The sequence below is a fragment of the Carettochelys insculpta genome, chromosome 27 (assembly GCF_033958435.1).
Source record: "Carettochelys insculpta isolate YL-2023 chromosome 27, ASM3395843v1, whole genome shotgun sequence".
Taxonomy (NCBI): domain Eukaryota; kingdom Metazoa; phylum Chordata; order Testudines; family Carettochelyidae; genus Carettochelys; species Carettochelys insculpta.
Window position 1 is genome coordinate 5,113,426 of NC_134163.1, and position 21,473 is coordinate 5,134,898.

The 21,473-nt window shown below is 57.4% G+C and overlaps 1 protein-coding gene across 20 annotated transcripts in view; it reads left to right on the forward strand.

Moving 5' to 3' along the window:
- LOC142002359 (protein unc-13 homolog A-like) overlaps positions 1–21,473 on the forward strand; it is a 131,729-nt gene that overhangs the window by 86,802 nt on the left and 23,454 nt on the right. For 10 of the 20 annotated variants that reach the window (XR_012642648.1, XR_012642658.1, XR_012642651.1 and 7 more), the window contains 9 exons: positions 229–381; positions 1,029–1,152; positions 9,497–9,526; positions 11,687–11,743; positions 12,098–12,178; positions 12,553–12,700; positions 14,538–14,594; positions 20,640–20,732; positions 21,053–21,212. Coding sequence is in view for 7 of the 20 variants with exons in the window: in XM_074978419.1 (XP_074834520.1) it covers positions 229–381; positions 1,029–1,152; positions 9,497–9,526; positions 11,687–11,743; positions 12,098–12,178; positions 12,553–12,700; positions 14,538–14,594; positions 20,640–20,732; positions 21,053–21,212 (903 nt within the window). In the remaining 13 variants the exon portion in view is untranslated. Of the gene's footprint in view, positions 1–228; positions 382–1,028; positions 1,153–4,707; positions 4,714–7,537; positions 7,577–9,496; positions 9,527–11,686; positions 11,744–12,097; positions 12,179–12,552; positions 12,701–14,537; positions 14,595–20,639; positions 20,733–21,052; positions 21,213–21,473 lie in introns of those variants that run through there. The other 10 variants (XR_012642655.1, XR_012642656.1, XR_012642660.1 and 7 more) reach the window with 8 other exon arrangements.

Genomic DNA, 21,473 nt, shown 5'->3' on the forward strand with positions numbered 1-21,473 from the left:
GGTAGAGCCTGGGGCAGGGCAGGAGGCAGGGTGTGGGACATAGTGTGGGGTGTTGCATGGGGTGATGGGTGGGGCGGTGCATGGAGCAGTGTTAGAGCAGGATGTGGGGCAGAGAAGGGGACAGGACATGACTTTGTGGGGCAGGGCATGGGGCAGTGGGTGGGGGCAGGTCAGAGGGTAGAGCGAAGGTGGCAGGGCTCACACAGCTGCCTGCCCTATGACTCCCAGTTTCCAACCCCACATCGAGGAGTGTGTGAAGCAGATGGGCGACATCCTGAGCCAAGTGAAGGGCACCGGAAACGTCCCGGCTAGTGCCTGCAGCAGCGTCGCCCAAGATGCTGACACTGTCCTGCAGCCCATCATGGACCTTCTGGATAGCAAGTGAGTGTGGGGCTGGGGGTAGTTTGGGGAATGGGGGGATGCAGCAGGGCTGGGATGGTATGAAGTGTGGGGGATGCAGCAGAGCTGGGGGGTGCTGAGGGGTGGGGCAGAGCACGATGTAGGGCCAGGGCATGAGGCACACAGCCTGTGCTCAGCAGGGTGACCAGCCACTCTGCCCAGAGATCTGGGCAGGACCAGGCATGGTGCTCAGCAGGCAGTGACACCCTTACTGCGTGGCTTCTCCCAGCCTGGCGGTGCTCTGCTGAGCCCAGGAACAGCTCTGATGAGCAACTGGGACTTGTAAATGGGCCCCTGGTGTGGTTACAGCCGGGGTCCCTCCCAGAACCCCGTGCACCAGGCCTGCCGGGTCCCTGGTGGAGTCAGGAGTCAGCTGTAGCTGTCAGGGGAGTAAGGCCCAAAGTGCCAGGGACAGCCCACCCCAGCTGTGGGTGTTGGAGCATGGAGGGGTTTGTGGGAGCATGGGAGGGTGGATGCATTGGGGGTGGGGAGTGGAGGAGCATTGGGGTGTGGAAGTGCATTGGTGGGGGTGTGACAGGGCTTTGGGAGGGTGGTGATGCTATATCCAAAGGGTCTTGGCATGCCCAGAGCCTCATGTCCGCTCTATTCCTCCCCACGTCTGCTCCCAGCCTGACGCTCTTTGCCAAGATCTGTGAGAAGACAGTGCTCAAGCGGGTGCTGAAGGAGCTCTGGAAGCTTGTGATGAACACCATGGAGAAGACTATTGTCCTCCCACCACTCACGGACCAGACGGTGAGCCGTGGGGGCCAGGCTGTGGTGACCAGGGAAGGACGTACTCCTCTGGGCGCTGGGTAGACCTAGCACCTGGGCACTCGCTGGTGAAAACTCAGCTGAAGATGGTCTGCCTTGGAGCCCCCAGCACAGCATGAGCTGGGGTTTGCATGCATGCAGGGGCACAGCTCCATACTGAGCAGGGTGGAGCTCGCTAACTTCAACTCAGTCTGGTGGGGGAAGGAAACTCCCACAGCGTTTACATGCCCTGAACGGCCCCCTGGGAGGAGGGGACTGGCTGGAGGAGCCTCTCCCCAGCTCACCCCTCTGCCCCACCCAGGGGCACAGCCTGGAGCAAGTGGCCCATGGAGTCAGGAATTCGGGCCTCCACCCTTAGCAGCAGAAGCACAGCACTGCCTCGTCTGCCTGCCAGGCAGGAGCACCCCAATCTCCCCCTCAGCACGAGGCGCTTGGCAGGTTCCCTGGCAGGGACACAACTTTGTCTCCTCCCAGGAGCTTAGGACAAAGGAGGCTCATTTAGCACCCACTGGTGCTTCTGGGCTTTGGGCACTCTGAGGGGTAGGCTGGGGGCATGAGGGAGAGCACACCAAGAAGGATGTCCCTGGGCAGGTGGGGAAGGGAACAATTTGGGGCATCCCAGGGCGGGTGGAGAAGGAAGTGGGATGGGTTGCCTGGGTAGGAATTTGCAGAGGGATCCCAAGGGTCCTCTAGGGCTTGCCATATATAAAAGGCCCTGAAGGCAGGTATCCGAGTCCCCGGGGTGCCCCTGGAGCAGCCCTTGCTGGAAGCCCTGGGGCAGGGGCTGGTTGGGGGCACAGCAGAGGATCACTGCCCTCTGGCCACATCTGCTTTCCAGGGCCATGGGAAGCAGTGGGTCAGGCGAAGCTGTGGAGCTACTCAAATGATCCCCAGGGGCTGTACGAGCCCCCGAATTGCCCCCCAAAGTGCAAAGATGACAAAGTCACCTTAATTGTCCTCCCCGCCTGCCAAGTGCAGCCACTGAGAACTGAGGCCAGGGCCTCGAGGGACTAGGTCTGTTGCTCCATTTAACCAGCACTTACCTTTGAGTTCCCCGGAGCGCTGCAGGATGAGGCAGGCTCCCCTGCAGTGCAAACACACTGCTGGGGTTTGCGGAGAACCACTGGCCCCACTCCTAAACTTTAATGAAGCTCTTTGCATGGGAACATCCTGCTCTTTTTCCTTCTCTAGCTTTAGTGTCTGAGATAATGCGAAATGTTTCACTCCTTAGGAGCCTCGAACAGCTGCTCGCCGGGGGGTGCTGCACAGGCGAACAGCTCTCAAATCCCTTTAGCATTCCAGCCCACTCTCTGCCATGCCCAAGCAACTCCCTGCCACTGCTGAGGGCTGTGATATTCTGAGGGGCCATTTAGACATGCTCAGAGATCTGACATCTCCGGGCCATAAGTCACAAGAACCCAGACACCAGACTGATACAGGATCTCCCTTCACACAGCAGGTCAGGATGCTTTCCACCATCACGCTGTGGCACAACTGCAAGTCACCATCATGTGATTTGGCTATCAGAGCCATCCTGGAACAAAGCAGGCTGCAGACAGTGCTCTTGTCACCACTGAACAGAGGCCAGCTTGCTCTCTCTGTGGCCAAGGAATCTCTACGCCAACCGCAAAACCGTGCAGGGAGGGGTGGTAGGTAGAGATTGGTGTGCCCCCAGGAAGTCCTGTCCAGCTGAAAGTCACTGGCTTTCTGCACTTGTTTAGGGCCCCAGAGTGCGTTTTGGAAGCCAGTATGCTGGCGATTTTCAATGTCTGAAATTCTGCACCCTTGCGTAGTGTTAATGTGCGCTGTTAAGCAGCTGCTTTGTTACACACCAGAGGCAGCTGCACCTTATGCACAAATGAGTGGCATGGCTTTAGTAATTTTAAGACAAGTGTTGGGCATCTTTAGAACGAGAGCCATTGATTCAGTCATTGAGGCTTGTTAGCTACAGCATCTGAGCAGCAGAGAAGGATTTTATGCATGGCCACGGGCTGGTCTCCAGGGAAAGCAGGTGGTTCTGCCTCTTGCACGGCTAAAGAGATGCAAAGGTGGATTTATTCTAAAGAAATCATAGGGGGTCAGATTGCTCGGTGTTTGCCTTTTCCTTATAGGCCTTTATTTGGAGGCTGCGAAAACCCCAGTGGGCCAGACTGAACACACACACGCCTGGTTCCTGGGGAGGGAGTCCTGGCTCAGCTGGGGTGCAGACAGAGACTGAGCAGTTAACCTTCAGGCTTCTGTGATGGGCCAGGGACTGGCAGCTGGTAACCCTCTGTCTGCCACACCCCAGCCCAAAGCCCAGCTCGTTCCCCAGCACAGGAAGGAGATGCACTAGGTCAGTCCGTCCATCCTCACTCAGGGTCATTAATCATCCCTTAGCCTTGCCGGCTATGCAGCAACCTGCTCAGTAGGGCTCTCCAAATGTTGCACACCTGGGGCAGAGAGCTGCTCCCTCCCAGGCCAGCCAGCCCAGCCCTGGTGCTGCACTGTGGGCATGGAGATGGTGGCTGGGCTCCACCAGACAAGCAAAAGGAAATGGAGAGGAGAGAGCTCAGCATGTGCGGTGCCTTCCTTGTTGCTCCTCTGACCGCTGGTTGGATGGGCAGCTGGAATGGGAAGGGAGCCATGGCAGGGGACAGGGATGGAGGGGATGTGTATTGGTTGCTGCTGGTTTTAAACTTCCTGGTCTGATGTAGCCACCACTCCTGAGTGGCCCTAGCCAGAGATTGCCCTTCAGGAGTCCAGTCACCAGGGATCCCCCCTCTGGAGTCCCTGTTGCGAGGGGTTCTCTCCAGCTCAGCCCCTTGCAACCTGGAGCTATGGATCTGCCAGAAGTTCTTCCTGGGGAGCCATAGTGGGGAGTGGGCCCCATGTTTGGTGGTGGTGGGAGGGCATGGGAGGAGGGGGTCCCCTGTTTGGCAGTGGTGAGTAGGTGTGGGAGGATGAGCCCCATGTTTGGCAGTGGTGATGGTAGGTGGGGGGAGGGAGACCTATGTTTGGTGGTGGTGAGTGGGCATGGGGGAGGGGGCCCTTTTTCATCCATGGTGGAGGTGTGGGGGGAGGGGCATCCATATTTGGCAGTGATGAGAGGGTGTGGGGGCCCCGTGTTTGACAGTGGTGAGGGAGCATGGGGGGCGAGCCCATGTTTGGTGATGGTGAGGAGGCATGGGAGGAGGGGTGCCCATGTTTGGTGGTGGTGAGGGGATGTGGGGGGAGGGTTCCATGTTCAGTGGTGTTGAGAGGGACTGGGCACCCTGTGTTTGGTGGTGGGGGTAGGGGCATCTGTTTGGCAGTGGTGAGAGGGCATGGGGACAGGGTGCCCCATGTTTGGCGGTGGTGAGGGTGTGGGGGGAGGGGTGCCTGTGTTTGTCGATGGTGAGAGGACGTGGGGGGACGGGGTCCAAGTTTGGCGGTGGTGAGGGGTGGGGACCCCGTGTTTAGCGGTGGTGAGTGGGCAGCAGCGTGGGGGGCCAGGCTGGAGTGCCAGTCATGTGACAGTTGTTCTCTTCAATTGTTCCGCTCCCCTCACACTGGCAGATGATTGTAAGTACGGCAGCTGTCTGTCTGTCTGTCTGTCTGTCTGTCTGTCTGCTGTGTGTTGGGTCCAATCTCAGCCAGTTATTGTCTTGTGTGGCTGCCAGTGCCCCCATCCGTCTCCCTCTCCCAAGTGACCCCCCCATTGCTCCCTGTTGCTCAGCTGCTCCTCGGCCACCTACTTGCCCAGCTCTGTCGGGCGAGCCTGCAGTGCCTCCCCATGGCTGGACCCCCTGGGGGGACACTAGGGGTGGCGGAACAGAGGGGTGGCAGGTGGAGCTGTGGGGTCTTATGGAGAGCTCAGACTGGCCACAGAGGCAGGTGGGTATCTAGTGATGGAGGCCGTGGTGGGACCTGCAGGCCAGTGCCCACCCCCCCCAGGTGGGGGCTGGTGGTGGGTATCCTTGCCTTGTGCTGCCTAACAACTGCCTCCTTCCCCAGCCCTAGCTGCCAGCTATGGCTCCTCCATCTCTGTTTAAAGGACTGTCCTGCAAAGAGCTCTTTGCAGCCTCTTCTGGATCTTGGTGTGGCACCCCTTTGGTGATGCTCCTTGGGCCCCGAGCTCTCCACTAGCAACCTTCCTCTTTGCTCTCTGGCCCTTAATAGGACAGTGGAAGGCTGGGGGCTGGGGTGATGCAGAGCGTGCTGGGGGCCAATCTTGAACCCAAGGGCCCAGGCACTGCAGGGTTGCAGGTCAGCTGGTCAGCATGGAGTGGGGCAAGGAGGGGGACGAGGCTGCCTGAAATCACATGCTGCACCTCTCTGCTTTTCCCAGCACTGGGTGTGTGGGGAAGGAAAACAGACAGCAACACATTTCACTAGCCACTGCACGAGGCTGCACCTCTTCACTCCTCTGTGCTGGCACATGCCGAGGTTGGTGCTCAGTGCCTGGGAGCGAGAACCAGGCTTTTCTAGCTTCTGTCCCCCAATTCTGCCACTGACGGTCCATTTGACCCTGGGCAATGCACTGCCTCTTGCTGTGCCTCGGTTCCCCTAGGAGGGTGATGAAGCTGAGCAACATCTGAAAGGGAGGTGAGGCTTAGACCATGCTAGTGGAGCATGTTGGAAATGTAAGGCCCTCTCCTGGGGTTATTGCTGGCAGTGAATAAAATGCCCTGAAGGAGGCACCCTACAGATGTTTATACTTTGAGCCCATGTTTGTGAGGGCCAGTCCCTGACTTCAGTCATCACCAATGTACAAAGAGCACAGTCAGTTGGGGACTGAGAGCCAAGATCCCTGAGTTCTACCCTCAGCTCTGCCACTGGCTTAGTGCACAATCTTGTTGCAAGGGGAGGTGAATGCTGTCATCTTGACTGTTCATAGTCTCAGCAACACAGCTAGCAAAGGGCTGTTCAGTGCCCAGCATTTTAACTTGCTTCATGTTGTTCTGTGCCTGTAAAACTTTTTCAGCGGCCTTTTTTCCACCTGCTAGCTGCAGCCTTTCCCACTTGCCTCCCCCCACACTTCAGTTCTGCTGGAGGTGAGACAGTAATTCGAGATGTGTGGGATGCAGCCCCATTCTGAAATGGAATCTAGTCCTCCCCTGGAGAGGCAGCCAGTGCCATGCCCAGCCAGCATGGGAGTACCATGCCCAGCCAGTTCCATGCCCAGCCAGCAGGCAGAGATCCCTTGGGACTGCCCTGCTGGCTGGTTTCCAACTGGGGCTCTTAACAAGAAAACAGGCAGCCTCCTGGGGCAGTTGGCTCCCTGCAGACCCTGCGAGGAGACCAGTCACCTGGTCACTCCTACAGCATGTCCAAGGGCCCCCCACTAGCTCACTTCCCAGTGCCAGCAGCCTTTGGGGATCCCTCCTCCTGGGCGAGCAACTCGGGCAAGGCATGGGAGGGGCACGGGGACCACTGCTGCTTTGCTTCCCCAGACTCCCCACTTTGGCTCTACATCAGCTGGTCCCTGGGGCTCCATTTGATCTGGCCCAGGGATTTCTGTCCGCTCTGGATGCCCACCTCCCCCCGCCTGCTGCCACTGCCCTCTGTCTGCTCCCGCAGCTCAGCTCACGTGTCCTGCACGATCCCAGTCACGCTGTTCAACCTCTGTGGAAGCACCTGGCCGCTCCCCCTCTGCTGGGAACTGCCAGCCCCCACCTCCTTTACAGGCTGTGGCCCTCCCACCACCCACTCTCTAGCTGGCTGTAAAGCAGCATCTCCTGGCATTGCTACCCTGCTGTCTCCACCCCTTACCTTGGGAGAGGGCTTTGGAGCCAGGCTGAGTGCAGGGCTGTTCCTGGGTGCTAGAACTGCTTGGCAGAGGGGGTGGGGGAGGCATGCCCCCTGCCCCCTATGATGGTGGCAGCCATTGGCTCCAGCCCCTCCCCAAGCAGCAAGGGGCAGGGCAGGGTCTAGCACCTGGGGCCAGACATCTGGGAAGCTCCCATCAAATCCCTTCAAGTTCAGGGCCCAGGCACCTTGAGGAGCTGAGCCCCACTGACGGGCCAGGAACTGTGACTGCAGGAAAGGGCCCCTTGGGCAGGTGCCCACTGGACTCCGAGGTCAGGGAGTGCCAATCCACGCCCATCCCAACAAGGCTTTGGGGCCTTGCAGAGCTGCCAGTCCTGCTGCCTGGGGCTCACATGGGTGCAAGGCTTCCCCCTTGAATTGCCCCCCCACCCCTGTGCACACACAGAGCCATGTCCCTCCCTCCAGCTCCTGGTGTTGTTCCAAGGCAGGCCAGCTGAGAGAGGGTGACCACACTCCCCAGGGCTGCAAGGGAAGGTGAAAATTGGGGCCCTTCCCCCAGCCCACGATCACACCCGCATGTCCCCGCACACTCGCACCACTCTGGACCACTGATCGACTTCTGGCATTGTCTCTGCAGGGGACGCTTTTGAGAAAACACGGCAAGGGGACAGAGAAGGTAACTAGTCCTCTGGCTTCTGTGACTGTCTGCACTAGCCGTGTGTCAAGCGCCCCCGGGTCAAGGCAATCTGCCAGCCCCGCTCCATGCAGCTGAGCAGAGCCAGACCCAGCTGCCTATTGCTTGGGACCTGGGGGGTCGTGCTTCACATGTTGTGTCGTGGTGTGTGTGTGTGTGTGGTGTTGTACTGAAATGTAGTGGTGTGTTGTGCTGTCTGTGTTACCTGGGGATGTCTGTGTGCACCAGCAGTTACGTGCGTAGGTGTTTGGGGGATAGCGTAACGGGGGTTGGGGTGCAGCTATGTTTATTTAGTGGCATTGTGTGCGCTGGAGACACCCATGCATGTGGCGTCCAGGCCAGGCACGTGGTGTCATGTCTGGGGGCTGGGGAGATGGGCGTTGGAGCAGAGCAGGTGGGGGCCGGGTCTCCCGGGAGATTTCTGGCTGTGGCTGCAGGTCAGGGCAGGCCCACAGAGACGGTTTGCCAGGAATGAGCAGCGAGGCACTGATGGGGCTGTAGGTCAACCAAGCCCTACACATGGCCTGGTCCCTGTGGCTAGAGGGGATAGACCCACCCACCTGTGGCCCCTAGTGTTGGAGAATGAGGAGCCCTGGCAGTGTGGGAGACAGGCACTAAAGGCGGAGAGCCCAGGTGGCAGGTGCTCCAGCAGGGACTGCTCTGCCAGCAGTGGCAGTCCAGGTGGTGAGGAACTGTGCAGCCATCTGCTGTAGTCACCTGGCTGGTTGTAGAGCAGTGTGTGCTCTTTTGGAAGATAATGGACGAGTGTGTGTGTGTGTGTGTGTGTGTGTGTGTGTGTGTGCGAGCAAGTGCAGGCACGAGTGTGCATGGGGGAGGCTGGTTCATGCCATATCGAGGCCTTTCAGTGCCTGAGGCCAGCGAGCTGGGGGGCTGTCCAGTGAAGGGGCCTGTAGCGTGAGAGCGAGGTAGATGCGAGTCCTGCGAGGAGCAGATGCTGAGAAGTGGCTGTTACAGGTGGGCACAGTACGCCAGGTCCCCCGAGCACTTGCTCGGCCTATCACACCATAACACAGCTGTGCACCTCACTTGGGCAGGGGCAGCACAGGCCTGCCCTCAATTCTCAGCCCCCATTCCCCACCACCTCCTACAGTGGGTTCTGTTGCTGGTTTTGAAAGCAGTGCTGGCCAGTTCACTAGAGTGAGTGACAGGAGCACAGCCTGTAGGTACAGCTCTTTGCTGGCTCTGTGTAGTGCCTGGAAAGAGTCACCAGTGCTGGGGGGGCAGGGGGAGCAGGAGGGCAGGGTGGTTTAAGAAGGAGCCTGGGAGTCAAGAATCCTCTTTTCAGCTCTGCCACCTATTTGCTAAGGGAGTCTGAGTAATCCACTGCCTTGTGGTATGCCTCAGTTTCTCCAGGAGTAAATGGGACAGATAATGAGATTCATGCATTGTAAGGGGCTTGGAGTGCCTAGGAGGTATCTTACTTCTGGAGCTGCCCCCACTCACCCCAGGAAAGTGAGCTGAGCCTGTGACAGCTGTGGGACATGGCAGGCTGTTGCCAGTAGGGGAAGCACCTGTTGCACTCTCACAGGTGGGCCTGCCTGAGAACAGGTGAACTCATCACAGGAATTTCCTAAAGTCTGCAAGCAGCAGGTGGAGTGGCAACAGCTCTGTGAGCACAAGGGCCAGATCCTGTGCTGGTGTAAACCAGAGCCAACCAAAATGGCACTAGTTTACCCCAGCAAAGAACTGGGCCCATCTCGTCCTGCAGCTCACAAGCCAGGGGAGAGAACACCGGGTCTGAGCCAGCCCGGGGCTGGGAGGCCCTGGTGAGGTGCTCCAACAGAGGGGCTGGGAGGTGGGGGGTCCGTCCTCAGCAGGGCGGGAGAGGCCAGGTCTGTTTGCTGAAGATGATGACTATATCCCATGCTGTTCTCTCTCCAGAGCAGGGTGAAGCTGCCCAGCCACACAGATGTAAGGAAACTCAGTTTTACTCTAAGCCTGCTTGGTTTTGCTCTCTCCTCTGTACCTCTCTCACCCCTGTCCAACCCTACGCTCCCCAGGACAGCAACCTATACTGTGTCCAACTCCAAACCTCCCTGCCAGACGGGGGCTCAGCTCGCTGACCTGCCTGCATGCTGGGGCACGGGATAGGCTTTGACACCCATCTGCTGGCAAGGCCTGTAGCCCCATTGCTGAATGACTGGGGCCCTGTGTGGCTGTAGGGCCAGGCTCTGCTCACCCACCAGCCCAAACCCTGCAGCTGGGAGTGGGATCTACTGGTTAGAGCAGATGGGGAGTCAGGCTAGCTGGCTCCAGGAGGGACTAGGCCTAGTGGTTAGAGCAAGGCTCAAGCACCCTTCCTGGCAGACTCATTTGCCAGCTGTGCCCTAGTCCACCCCACTGAGAGGCGGGTCCCACTGTGCACTGGCAGGGCAGCTGGGCAGATCAGTTGCTGGGGGGTGGGAAGTGAAGGGCTCTGGGAGGCTCTAGGGAGGTTCAGTGCTGCTGCTCTGCAGACGGGCCACTTGGTCCCAGAGCAGTGACATGCTGAGTGGGAGCAAGGGAGGCAGCCGTGCTCTTTTCCTTCCTGCCCTGCCATATGCAGGATGCAGCAGCCTGGGTCACCCAAGGCCTGTTGGGCTGGGGTCCCTTTCTTGCCAAGGGCTGATGGGAGCAGCCTTTGGCAAGGGGTGCTCGGGGGGGAGCCTGTTCCCTTATGTGATTCCCCACCCCCACCCCGAGAGACATCAGCTTTCACAGGGCTGGAGAACCTGTTGCCTGGCACCTCCACAGCCACTAAGGGCAGTGTGGTGGTCAGAGGGCAGGAGCCCACAGGCCGGAACTGTGTGGGGAGCAGACCTTCAGGGCAGTGTGATCACCACATGGGCCCCTGAGGGGCTGGGCTAGGCCCTGTGGCTCAGCGAGTTGGACTTCCCTCCTCCAGTCAGTCTGTCGCCTGTGTGTTGTTTCCCGGCCCCTGTGTGTCTCAGCCCCACTCTGGTCTGTGTCCTCCATGCTCGTATGTCTCCCTCTGCCCCCTCTGGCTGGGGTGTCTGTTGGGAGGGCAGGGAGGGGAGAAGCAGGTAGGGCTCAGCCTGTCTCTCTGGCTCCCCTGGCCCCATCCTGGGGGGCCATGGGACTTGTGTGTCACGCTCAAGGCCCAGGGAGAGGATGCTGCCACAGGCAGGAGCAGGGGTCAGCGTCTTATCCTGACATGCTGGGAGGCAGAACAGCACCTTGTCCGCCAGCCAGTGCAGAAGGAGCGCTCCCACTAGGCCCTGGGGATCCAGTCACGCAGGCGGGGTAGGGGGCAAGGGTTCTCTTTGGCCCCCTTTGAGAAAGCCAGCAGCAAACTGCAGGGCAGGGAGGAAAGGCCCCATATTGGGAGAGCTCCTGGCCAGCGAGGCAGTTCACAAGGGGTGCAGGGGTGCCCAGGAGGGCAGGTGCTACTTTGTGACCTGAGGGTGCCAAGAGCCAGGCATGAGGCTTTGTGCTGGTTGGAGGCAGAGGCACATGCCTGCCAAGGCAGAACAGAACAGGGCAGGTGCTCCTTGCAGAGGGAGGAGGCTGGAGAGCACCCCTGGGGAAGCCAGAGCCTTGGGCAGTGGAGAGGAGGGAAGCACTGGCACTCCCCGAGCCCAGCAGGTGCTGGGACATTGCACAGGTCCCCCCCAAATCACTGGGCCTGATGCAGGGGGGTGTTCAGTACCCTCAGGGTGTGTGAGTCACACCCATCCCCATGGCTAGCCAGCAGGGGTTGGGGCCTGGAGACCTGCTAGGCAGGGAGCTGCATCACGCTGCTTCCTGAACGCAAATACCAGTGAATCTTTCTTCAAACTGCAGCCAGTGGTGATATACCCCAGCTGTGGGGCAGAGCCCCAGGCCATGGGTGGCTCACATGTTTCATGGCAGGGACATCTGCTAAAATGAATGCCGGAAACCCGGCAGGGTGCTTTCCCCATACATGTAGTGTATGTCACACCCTGCACTCCTGCGAGCTCCCACCAGCCCTTCTTTCCTCCCAGCACTAGTGAGTGGGCCTGAGCCCCCTGGCAGAGGCTGCACTCTGCCAGCACAAGGCAGGAGCGCTTTCAAGATGTTTTCCCTTTTGTTCTCTCCTGTGTGGTACAGGGCACCCAGATGATCTTCAATGCAGCCAAGGAGCTGGGACAGCTCTCCAAACTGAAGGTAAATGGACTAAGACAGCTTGTGGCAATGTGGGTTTGTTCCATCTCTGGGTGACACTGGCCAACCTAGAGGTCACTTAGCCAGTGATGGAAAACCAGAGTTCCAAGCCGTAGCACCTGGCAGTCGCTTTAGCTTATCAGAGACATTGTTAATAGAAAGGAAGAAGCCGGGCTAATTAGGCACCATTAAAAGGACTTGGTAGAGTAATTAGGAGCCAGGAGTCCCCTGTTCCCCCTGCTGTGCATTAGTAAAGCGGGTGGAGGCAGCTCTGCCCCCCCCCCCACCATGACCCCCCGGGGCTGGGATGTGGCATGGTGCAGCCCCATCTCTTACGCAGCTGTTTGCTCTTTGCAGGACCATATGGTGCGTGAGGAGGCCAAGAGCCTGACCCCTAAGCAGTGCGCAGTGGTGGAGCTGGCCCTGGACACCATCAAGGTAAGCGTGCTGGTCCCTGCCCTCCTTCAGGGCCAGGGCCTAGGCTTCGCTAGAGGTGGGTAAATGCAGGCTGTGGAGAGGGAGGGGCCATTCCCATGCTCCTCTTAGCCCCCCAGAATGGAGACATAAGTGGTGGTTGCTGCATCCAGCCAGGGTACGGCCATGGAGGGTCCCCATCTGTCCCCAGCAGCCCCACAGCCCAAGCAAGACGCTGGGTCTCTCTGTCAGGGTGGCCTGAGGAGGGCCTGCCTGGGACTGTGCCCACAGCAGGTTGGCCACTGTGCTGGCACCTCACATAGACACCCAGCCATGTCCTGACGCTCCCGCCTGGGTCCCGCTTACCCTATCTGTGCCATCTATCTGCCTGCCCCCAGCAATATTTCCATGCGGGAGGAGTGGGGCTGAAGAAAACTTTCCTCGAGAAGAGCCCTGACCTGCAGTCGCTGCGCTACGCCCTGTCTCTGTACACACAGGCTACCGACCTGCTCATCAAAACCTTTGTGCAAACTCAGTCGGCTCAGGGTAAGTGATATCATGGCAGCGCCTGCCCCCCAGCTGCCACACCGGCATGCCCACCTCTTTGACTGGTGTCCTGCATATGTCCACCCAGTGGCTGGGGGCATCTGTGAGGGAGGCACCGGGATGGCCCAGGTGCCACCTGGTGTGCCAGGAATGTGTGTGGGGAGGGCACCTGCTGCAGGTATGCCCTGCTCTTCCTCGCGTAGCAGTGACTAGGACTTGAGGCGCAGTGGAGCATTGCGTGCAATGGGCAAGGAGGCCCTTCATGGAGAGCTGGTGGGTGGGATGCATTGATATGGGGGGTGGCTTTGCACTGGCACTGCTATGCCACCCGCTGGGGAGAGGGTTTGAGCGCCCCCAGTCTGGCAGCCTGCCCCTTGGTACCAGTGCTACATGCACTAGGGGAGCCTACGCAGCAGGGGAGTCTGGGGCACAGTGCAAAGGGATCCTGGGGGACTCCCAGAGATAACAGCTGTGCTGGCTGCATCTGGCATGCCTGGCCTCTGGGCCCAGGGCAGCCAAAAGCTGGGGCATAGCTGCAGCCAGGGCAGGAGGGGCCCATCCCAAGACGGCCACTGGTTTGGTTTGGTGCTGCAGCCTGATGCCTGACTGTCAGCAGTATTGAGGCCTCCAGCTCCCTTTGGTATTACTGGGCCTCACAACCTCTGAAAAGCAGGACCCTCATGTTTCCAGCCCGGCACTCCATGCAGTGGCCACTTCCAAATAAAAATACAGTAGAGCCTGAGGATTCTCAAACTTAATGTTCTCAAATTCAGTTATTCACAAGCACCCGAGTGGCCACTTCCCTGGGGCCCCAGGGACTCCCCATATTCATGAAAAATCAGCATTCACGAGGGTGTTAAACATAGAACCCTCATGAATGATGAGACCCTGCTGACATTTCTCCATGTGCTCCAGGCACACAGGGCATGGATCTAGAATGCAGGGCCCAGCACTGAAGGGGTTAACCCTGCTGGGTCACTGGGGGCTGCACACTGCACCTCTGCCCCATCACTGGCCACAGTAGCCAGCACTAGTCCTATTCTGGCATCCAGGCCTGTTTCTATTCTCCTGAGCCCCATGGCCTGGGCCAGTGGAAGAGGGGAAACTGAGTCAGGTACTGTCTAGCCAGCAGAAGGAATAGCCCTTTCAGTGCATTGCTCCATCAGCCAGCCCTGGGGGTGGGGGTGCCCTGGCAGGCTTGCCATGCATCCATGCCTCACTGGCTCTGCGTGGGAAGCTTGTCCTGGCTCTCCAGTGGCTGCTGAGCACGGCGGGCAGAAGGGGCTTTGCTGGGAGATGGTAACGCTGCCCACTTCCCTTGGCATGGGCCATGTACAGCTAGCGGCTCTACTGGCTTGTTACTGGTGGAGTGCATGAGTTACCTCCTAGTGGGACAGGTGGCCAGAACCACCCTCCCAGCTGGTGCCAAGGGGAGTGGGAAGCTGTACGAAAGCACCAGGGAAGGATCCAGGATTAGCAAAGCAGAGAAAAAGCCCCCCTCCCAGCCAGTGCTTGAGCCACACCACTTCCACAGACTTGAACTCGCTGTTGGCAAACCCCAGCTGAGGGTGATCACAGTGTGCTCAGAGGCCCCTCCCTGGAGGCAATGGGTTCCAAGCACCCTACCCTGCTGTCTAGCATAATGTCACTGTAACGTATTGTTTTGGATTCTCTAGCTGCAGCCGGCGCCTGTCTGCGAGATCTGATCTCTTTATCTGTTATTTTTCTTCCCTTTTTTTCAATGTTTTCCCTTTTTGCTCCCTTACACGTGAACTTTCTCTCTCTGTCTCTCTCGCTGTCTCTTCCCCTGTCTTTCTCCTTTTTACCTTTTCACTAGTCCATGGTGGAAAGGGGATTAGGTTTACCCTTAGTGAAGAAATTTATCCTGAGAAGGGTATGTCTATTACATCCAAACTCTGATGCACCCACCCTGAGCACCTCCCCCTCTGAACCGGCCGGAGCTAGTAACAGTCCCTCCTGCCCCTGCGGGGAGCTGGCACGGAGCAGTGGGGAGGGGGTTTTGTGTGGCTAACAAGGATGGGGAATTCCTGCTCTAAAAGCTGCTGGGGGTGGGGAGGGAGGAGGTGACTGTGTCTTTCTTTCCAGCCAGACCCCTAACCTCCCTGGGCCCACATATGGGCACTTCTTTCCAATTTCTCTTCCCCACGAAAGCAGCGCTGCTTAGCCTCTTGTCAGATTCCTAGGTCCAGATGGTCCAAGGGGGTTGGCTCTTGTCCTAGTGAAGTGAATGGACTTGCCCACAGAGAGCTAGACCCAGCCCTGCTGTTTCTCCTTGGCTTGCTGCTGAGGTGGCCCCAGGGAGGAAATGGCCTAGCTAGGGCAGTGGTTCCCAACCTTTTCAGTAACACGGCACATTTCACTGAGACAAACAATTCCATGGCACACCCACTTTTTTCAGCTGCATTGATTGCTCATAAATGTCACACTTACTTACATTTACTATGGGTACAATTTTACTAGAGAGGTTTGCAGCATAGCAGTGCATACAACAAGCTAAACAAGGACCAAATACCTTAATGTTTCAAATCCACCACAGAATACATCATAGACAGTGAGCACAGACATATTTTCAAAATCCACTCAATGCCGTGCTAGGGCGGTTGAGTAAATGAGTAACCAGTGATGGGAGGCTCCCCTCCCCATGTAATATGACGGGGGTTCTGTGTACAGCTAAGGGAATCAACCCAGGGTATGTTTGCTTAAAACCGAGCCACCTACAGCCCTGGCTGTGATTTCCTTCTCACTAAGGCAAACCAAACCAGCCACAAAAAGTACCTCTGTCAGTCCTACTGGCCAGCCAGAAGCCTCATAAGCAAACCCACAGGTTCTCTAGCTGCTACGAAAACCTAGACCAACACCCCCTCTTCTTAGGTCAGAGGTTATTGAAACCTATTTCACCAAATCCACACAGATTCTTCCAGGCTCCAAAGGGTCCAGATGCAATCCCAGGTCAATATATACTTGTCTCTTACCCAAAACAACACACTGTGCCAATCCTTTAGAATCTAAAATCTAAAGGTTTATTAACAAAGAAAGAAAGAACAGGTTAAGAGAATTTGTTAAAGTGATACATTACATACAACAATTACAGCGATTTGATGCAGGCCAGCGATGTTAGCTGCTGATTTCTTGAATGTCTCTGAAAACACACCCCATGAGGTATGTGGCTTAGTTCATAGAGACTGGAGAACTGACAACTGGAACACTGAGCCTTGGAACATTGGAATACTGGATTCTGGAACTGGGACTGGACACAAGATGGTCACTGACAGGGCCATCTTACAGTATTCAAGTGGAGAGAAAAAGTCCTTTCTTCTTCCCATAGGCCCTGGACGGTCAGGGTCATCTGACCCAGGTGGGCTGTTGTGGCAAATTGCCATTGGTGACTGGTTTCACCAGCACGACCCAGTTCATTTCCATAGTATGTGGGACAAACGTCTGTACATCTGATTTCAATCTCATTGCTCAGCCCAGGTCACCTGACCAGTTGGGCTGCTGTGGATAACAAGTACCAAATTCCTGAGATGTGTATGCGACATCTGAGCTTTTTGTTTAGTCCATCATCCTGGCGGGGGAGGTGAGCACACCTTTGATTGTGAACCTCAGCTCTGAAACATTTCTGACCCAGCTACAGAGCCAATGTCTATAACTTCACATACCAGACACAGCACATACATAAAAGCAACAGACAGACAGACTCGGGGCATCACCAGCTTTCATTAGACACGTCACTTGGACCACCTTGCATCAGGTTTGTTGCCGCTATATACAATGGTCACATGAATGGCTTCCATATTCACATCCCGCCAGCCGGTGGGAGCCAGGAGATGGCATTTAACCGTTTCCCAGTTCCAAAAGGCTCCTGCCCTCTCCTTTGACCCAGCAGGAAGTAGGGATGGGCTCCCAACCAACTCATTCAGGCCAGGAAGCAGCATTTCAGGTGCCTCCTGGTGTGAACAAGGTCCTGCAGGGTCAGCATTTCCCCTCACAGTGGCTCTGCAAAGAGCCACAAGAAGGAGAAATTGACTATATTTCACAGCACACTTGGACGGGTCTCCTGGCACCCCCGTGTGCCACGGCACACTGGGTTAAAAAAACCCACTGCCCTAGGCTGCCACTTGACATCTGTACACCTAGGTTGGGAGTCTTTAGATAAGAGATGCTCTCTCTCAACTACCAGGTATGGGCTGGATTCAGGACTCACTGGCAAACATTATATGGGCTGTGCTCTAGTTGCAGTGGTTCCTTCTGAGCTGTGAATCCAGGTCACGGGGGCCTTCATGCCGGTGGGTGAGAACCAAAGGCTTATTCTGCCTCTGCCAGACCCCGTCCCCTCCCCTAGTTGGTGCAGGCATTCACAGTGACCACATGGGTTGGGAAGTGAATAGCAGCCAGCTGAGGTGTCCCCCCCACCCCCAGGCAATGTGTCCAGCCCAGAGCACCCTCCTGGAAATGCTGAGCCTCAGCCTTTGCAACGCAGCCACCTGCCTGCCAGGACCCAGCCCCTTGGGGAGTGAAGAAGTGCAGGGCAGGAGATATGCTGTGGGCATCGAGTCCTGCTGGGTCCAGCCTCAGTCTTTAACTGCCAAGCTCCAAAGGGAGATGGGGGGCCCAGCTGCAGCCAGCAGCTCCCCGGCCTCAGGGAGACCCTTACTAGCCTTGTGCCGGGTGCCAAGCAGTCCTGCCTGCTTTAAGCCAGTGGAATGACTGCAGCAGACTGGGAGGGGTGGGTCTGCCCAATCCCCTGCCCAGCTTGTCCCTGCCACTTGCATTCCTGGGGGTGCCATTCTGCCTGGGGCAGGGCTCACTGTGGGTGGGGCTTTCCATGCTTGCACTGAGCACTGAAATGTGACTCCTTCTTCCCTGGGCTGACAGACTGAGGGAGTCTCAGCATGCGACTCAGGGTGCAGGGGGGTTCTTGGTTTAGTGTAGCTCAATGCTAGCAGGAAAATACAGAGTGTCCATTCAGCATGCAGGGGCCAAAGATGATGGATCCCCACCCCACTCCACCCCCCTTCGCCTTTTTGGAGCAGAGGGCCAGGGGGGCCTGGCTGCAGTCCCTCAGCTGTATGCACGGGCCACCTCTGCTCCACCACAGGACCTGGGACACCTGCAGCTTCAGTGCTGTGGCACAACCCTCTACCATGTGCGCTAAGGAGGTGCTCCAGGAGCTGCTAGACATAGTAGGCCATTACCCTCTATCATGCATCCTCTTGGCCACTGTCCCAGGACACACACTGTGTGTATGAGCAACACGGCTGTGGGGGATAGAGACTGAGACTTTGACCCCCCCAAACACACAAACACTGTCTTACTGGTCCCCTCTTTCTGGTGCCCCCCGACAAGTCACCAGCCTGCGGAGGACAGCAGTGCTGCCATCTGCCTGTAGCTCTCCTTAATCCATGAGTGTGAGAGCCCCAACCATAGCCCCCTGGTTGGTGTCCCATTGGGTCAGTGAGCAGTAAGCAGACCCTGCAGAACAGGGCCGTTCCCTCCTTCCACATGTAACCTTTCCTTCTGTGCCTGGGGTTGTTCCCCATGGTGTGTGGAAGAACCCCGCCCTCATTTAAATAGCCTACCCCTTTCCCGGTTGGACTGAATTGTTCATAATCCTGTCCAATGTGCTATACCACGTGCCTTCCCCATCCCCTCCTTGTTCCCCCACCTGCATGCAGCACCCCAGGGAACCTGCCTGGCCAGGGAATGGTCTTGCTGGTCATGGGTGGTCTGTGGGGTGAGGCGGGGCAGGGGCAGCCAGTTGGGGGCAGGATGGGGCAGCTCAGCTGGAGTTGAGCTGGGGAGGTGCTGGTGGGCTCAGGTCATATGAGCTTGTGCAGTGCTAGTCTGGGACCGTGGCATTCCGGGATACTGGAGGTGAGCTCTTTCAGCTGACGCTGCTGCCAAAACTCTGGCCGGCTGTAAGCTGAGGGACTCAAACATGGCAGGTGGGCACAGCTTAGGCAGTAATGCTCCCCTCCTGCTCCTCACAGCCGTCAGGCAGGATGTGCCAACTCCAGGGCTGCCCATGTGCCCTTAGCAGGCGCTCCCATGCCAGTGTTCTGGGAAAGGAGTCCTGCCCACAAGCAGACGCTTCCACTGTGGGGTTGACTGGCTGGGCTCAGCACGGGCAGTTGGGAACATGGCAGCCTCACTGTGCCCAACCGTCCTGTGGCCATGTGCATCACTTTACAAGGGAAGCATTAGAAAAGACCGAGCCCTGTCATAAGTCCCCCTGGGTGAGCTACGGTAGGGCACCCTGCCTGGCCCAGTCCCACAGCTGGGAGCTTCCACTGCCAAATTACTGTGCAAGAACGGAGCAATTTTATTATTGCCATGAGCTTGGACTTTGTCCTGTTCTGTGGTTCCTGTGGAAAAGATCCACTAAACCACCTCCCCTGGCTGCTGAGAAAGGGCCATTGCAGCTGCTGACTCCTGCTTTTCATTCCAAGTGCATTGGCCAGGCCTCAGCCTCTTCAGTGAGCCAAGGTTCCTACAGCAGCTGGGCCATCACAGCCATGGAGCTGCCCAGGCCTATAGAGCTGCACAGCAAAGTTGGGGGGGAGGTCAGGACTCCAGGATACAGTGTGGGCCACTGCCTTGCTGGGTGGACCTTGGCCATGGTGTGTGGTGAAACCTACACACCTGGGTGTGGTTCACTGTCACATGGGCCATGTCTACACTAGCCCTAAACTTCGAAATTGCCATGCAAATGGCCATTTTGAAGTTTACTAATGAAGCGCTGAAATGCATATTCAGTGCTTCATTAGCATGCGGGCGGCCGCAGCACTTCGAAATTGACGCGCCTCACCGCCGCACGGCTCATCCTGACGGGGCTCCTTTTCGAAAGGACCCTGCCTACTTCGAAGTCCCCTTATTCACATGAGCAGATGGGAATAAGGGGACTTCGAAGTAGGCGGGGTCCTTTCGAAAAGGAGCCCTGTCAGGATGAGCTGTGCAGCGGCGAGGCGCGTCAATTTCGAAGTGCTGCGGCCGCCCGCTTGCTATTGAAGCACTGAATATGCATTTCAGCGCTTCATTAGTAAACTTCAAAATGGCCATTTGCATGGCCATTTCGAAGTTTGGGGCTAGTGTAGACACAGCCATGGTGTGGTACCAAGTCCACTTACACAGAGAAAGTAGGCAGCTCCTCTGTGGCCTTGGCTGAGAGCCAATTGGGCTTTAGCTCCGCCTGCAGCAGCTCCTGCACCAAGCTCCAAGAGGTTCCAGGCTTGAGTCTGCCTGTGGGCAATTACAGTGGCACCTGGATGCTATCATAAGCACTGGGTTAGAGACAGCTGCGGAGGAAAGACTCCAGTCATGTACATGGAGAACCCCGTGCCTCAGAATTCAGCACCTTAACCCCTTTGTGCCTGTGGGCCAAAGTGACTCACTCAGGACCGTAATGAAGGACACAGAGCTCCTGCCTTCTGGCCTAGGGTGCAGGAGACCACCAGACCACCCTGTTCCTGTGTGGCAGAGTTGGGGAGTTGATGTGTCTGAGGCATTCTGGGCAGAGTCAAGCTCACTTAAACCAGTGTCGCTCCAGAGCTGCTGACTTGACAGCTGTGGAATTGCTCCAGCTTGCCCTGGGGTGGGTGTGTGAAACACCTGGCCCAGCGCATGTGTGAGGAGTCTCCAGGGCCCAGCCCTAGGGATGGGTAAGGAAATACTTTACGTGGCTGCAACTCTCTCCCCAGCTCCCCCCATTCAGTTTACGCTGCCGCTGGGAAGGGAGCAGAAGGGGAGCAGGAGAAAGCAGGCAGGGGAGGCATTGGGGACTGAGTCATGAGCAATTGTCACCTCAGCCAAGCTGGTGACCTGATTCCACCAGCAGGGGTGTGGGGAGGGGCACAGCTTGGCCCGCCATGGTTGCTTGACTACGGGGGGGCTCATACCTTACCTTGCTGTCATGGAGCAGGCGCTGGCGTGGATGACCCGGTTGGGGAGGTGTCGGTTCACGTGGAGCTCTTCACTCACCCTGGCACTGGGGAACACAAAGTCACCGTCAAAGGTTAGTACACAGCGTGGGGTGTGCCCAGCGCTCTGAGCACAGGGTGGGAGGCAGGACTCCAGGGTCAGCCCTCCCCAGTTTTTGAGACACCTGTCCACACCTCTTCAATAGCCTTACCTGACTGGCCACCAGAGTTGTTGGGGGCAATGGTGCGGCACCTGGCACCACACTGACTGTTCAGCAGTTGAACTTTGGCCACCAAAAGCCCTGGTGCAGCCAGCTCTGCTCCCTTCACAGCAGCGCTTCCAGAGCAGTACCCACCCACACCGTTCCCCATGCAGCCCCAAGCCACCAGCTGATGCGCCTTTCCTTTCTCATAGTCGTGTCTGCTAATGACCTTAAGTGGCAGACGTCTGGCATCTTCCGGCCCTTCATTGAGGTCAATATCATCGGGCCCCATCTCAGCGACAAGAAGAGGAAATTTGCCACCAAGTCCAAGAACAACAGCTGGGCCCCCAAGTACAACGAAAGCTTCCAGTTGTGAGTGGCTTTCACCTGTTTCAGTTCCCTCCAGGGCTGGGCCAGGTTGGGAGTTGTCATGGAAAACAGGCTGGCCAGGACAAGGGATGAGTCAGTGGTGCCGGGTCTTCTCACTGACGTTGCACTGTGCAGCTCAAAAGCTGATCAAAAATTCTCCACCTAAGACGATTTTTGATGCAGAATTGGAGCTATACCAGTTTCATAGAGCTGGAAGGGACCTTCAGAGGTCACCAAGTCCAGTTCCTTGCACTCACAGCAGGA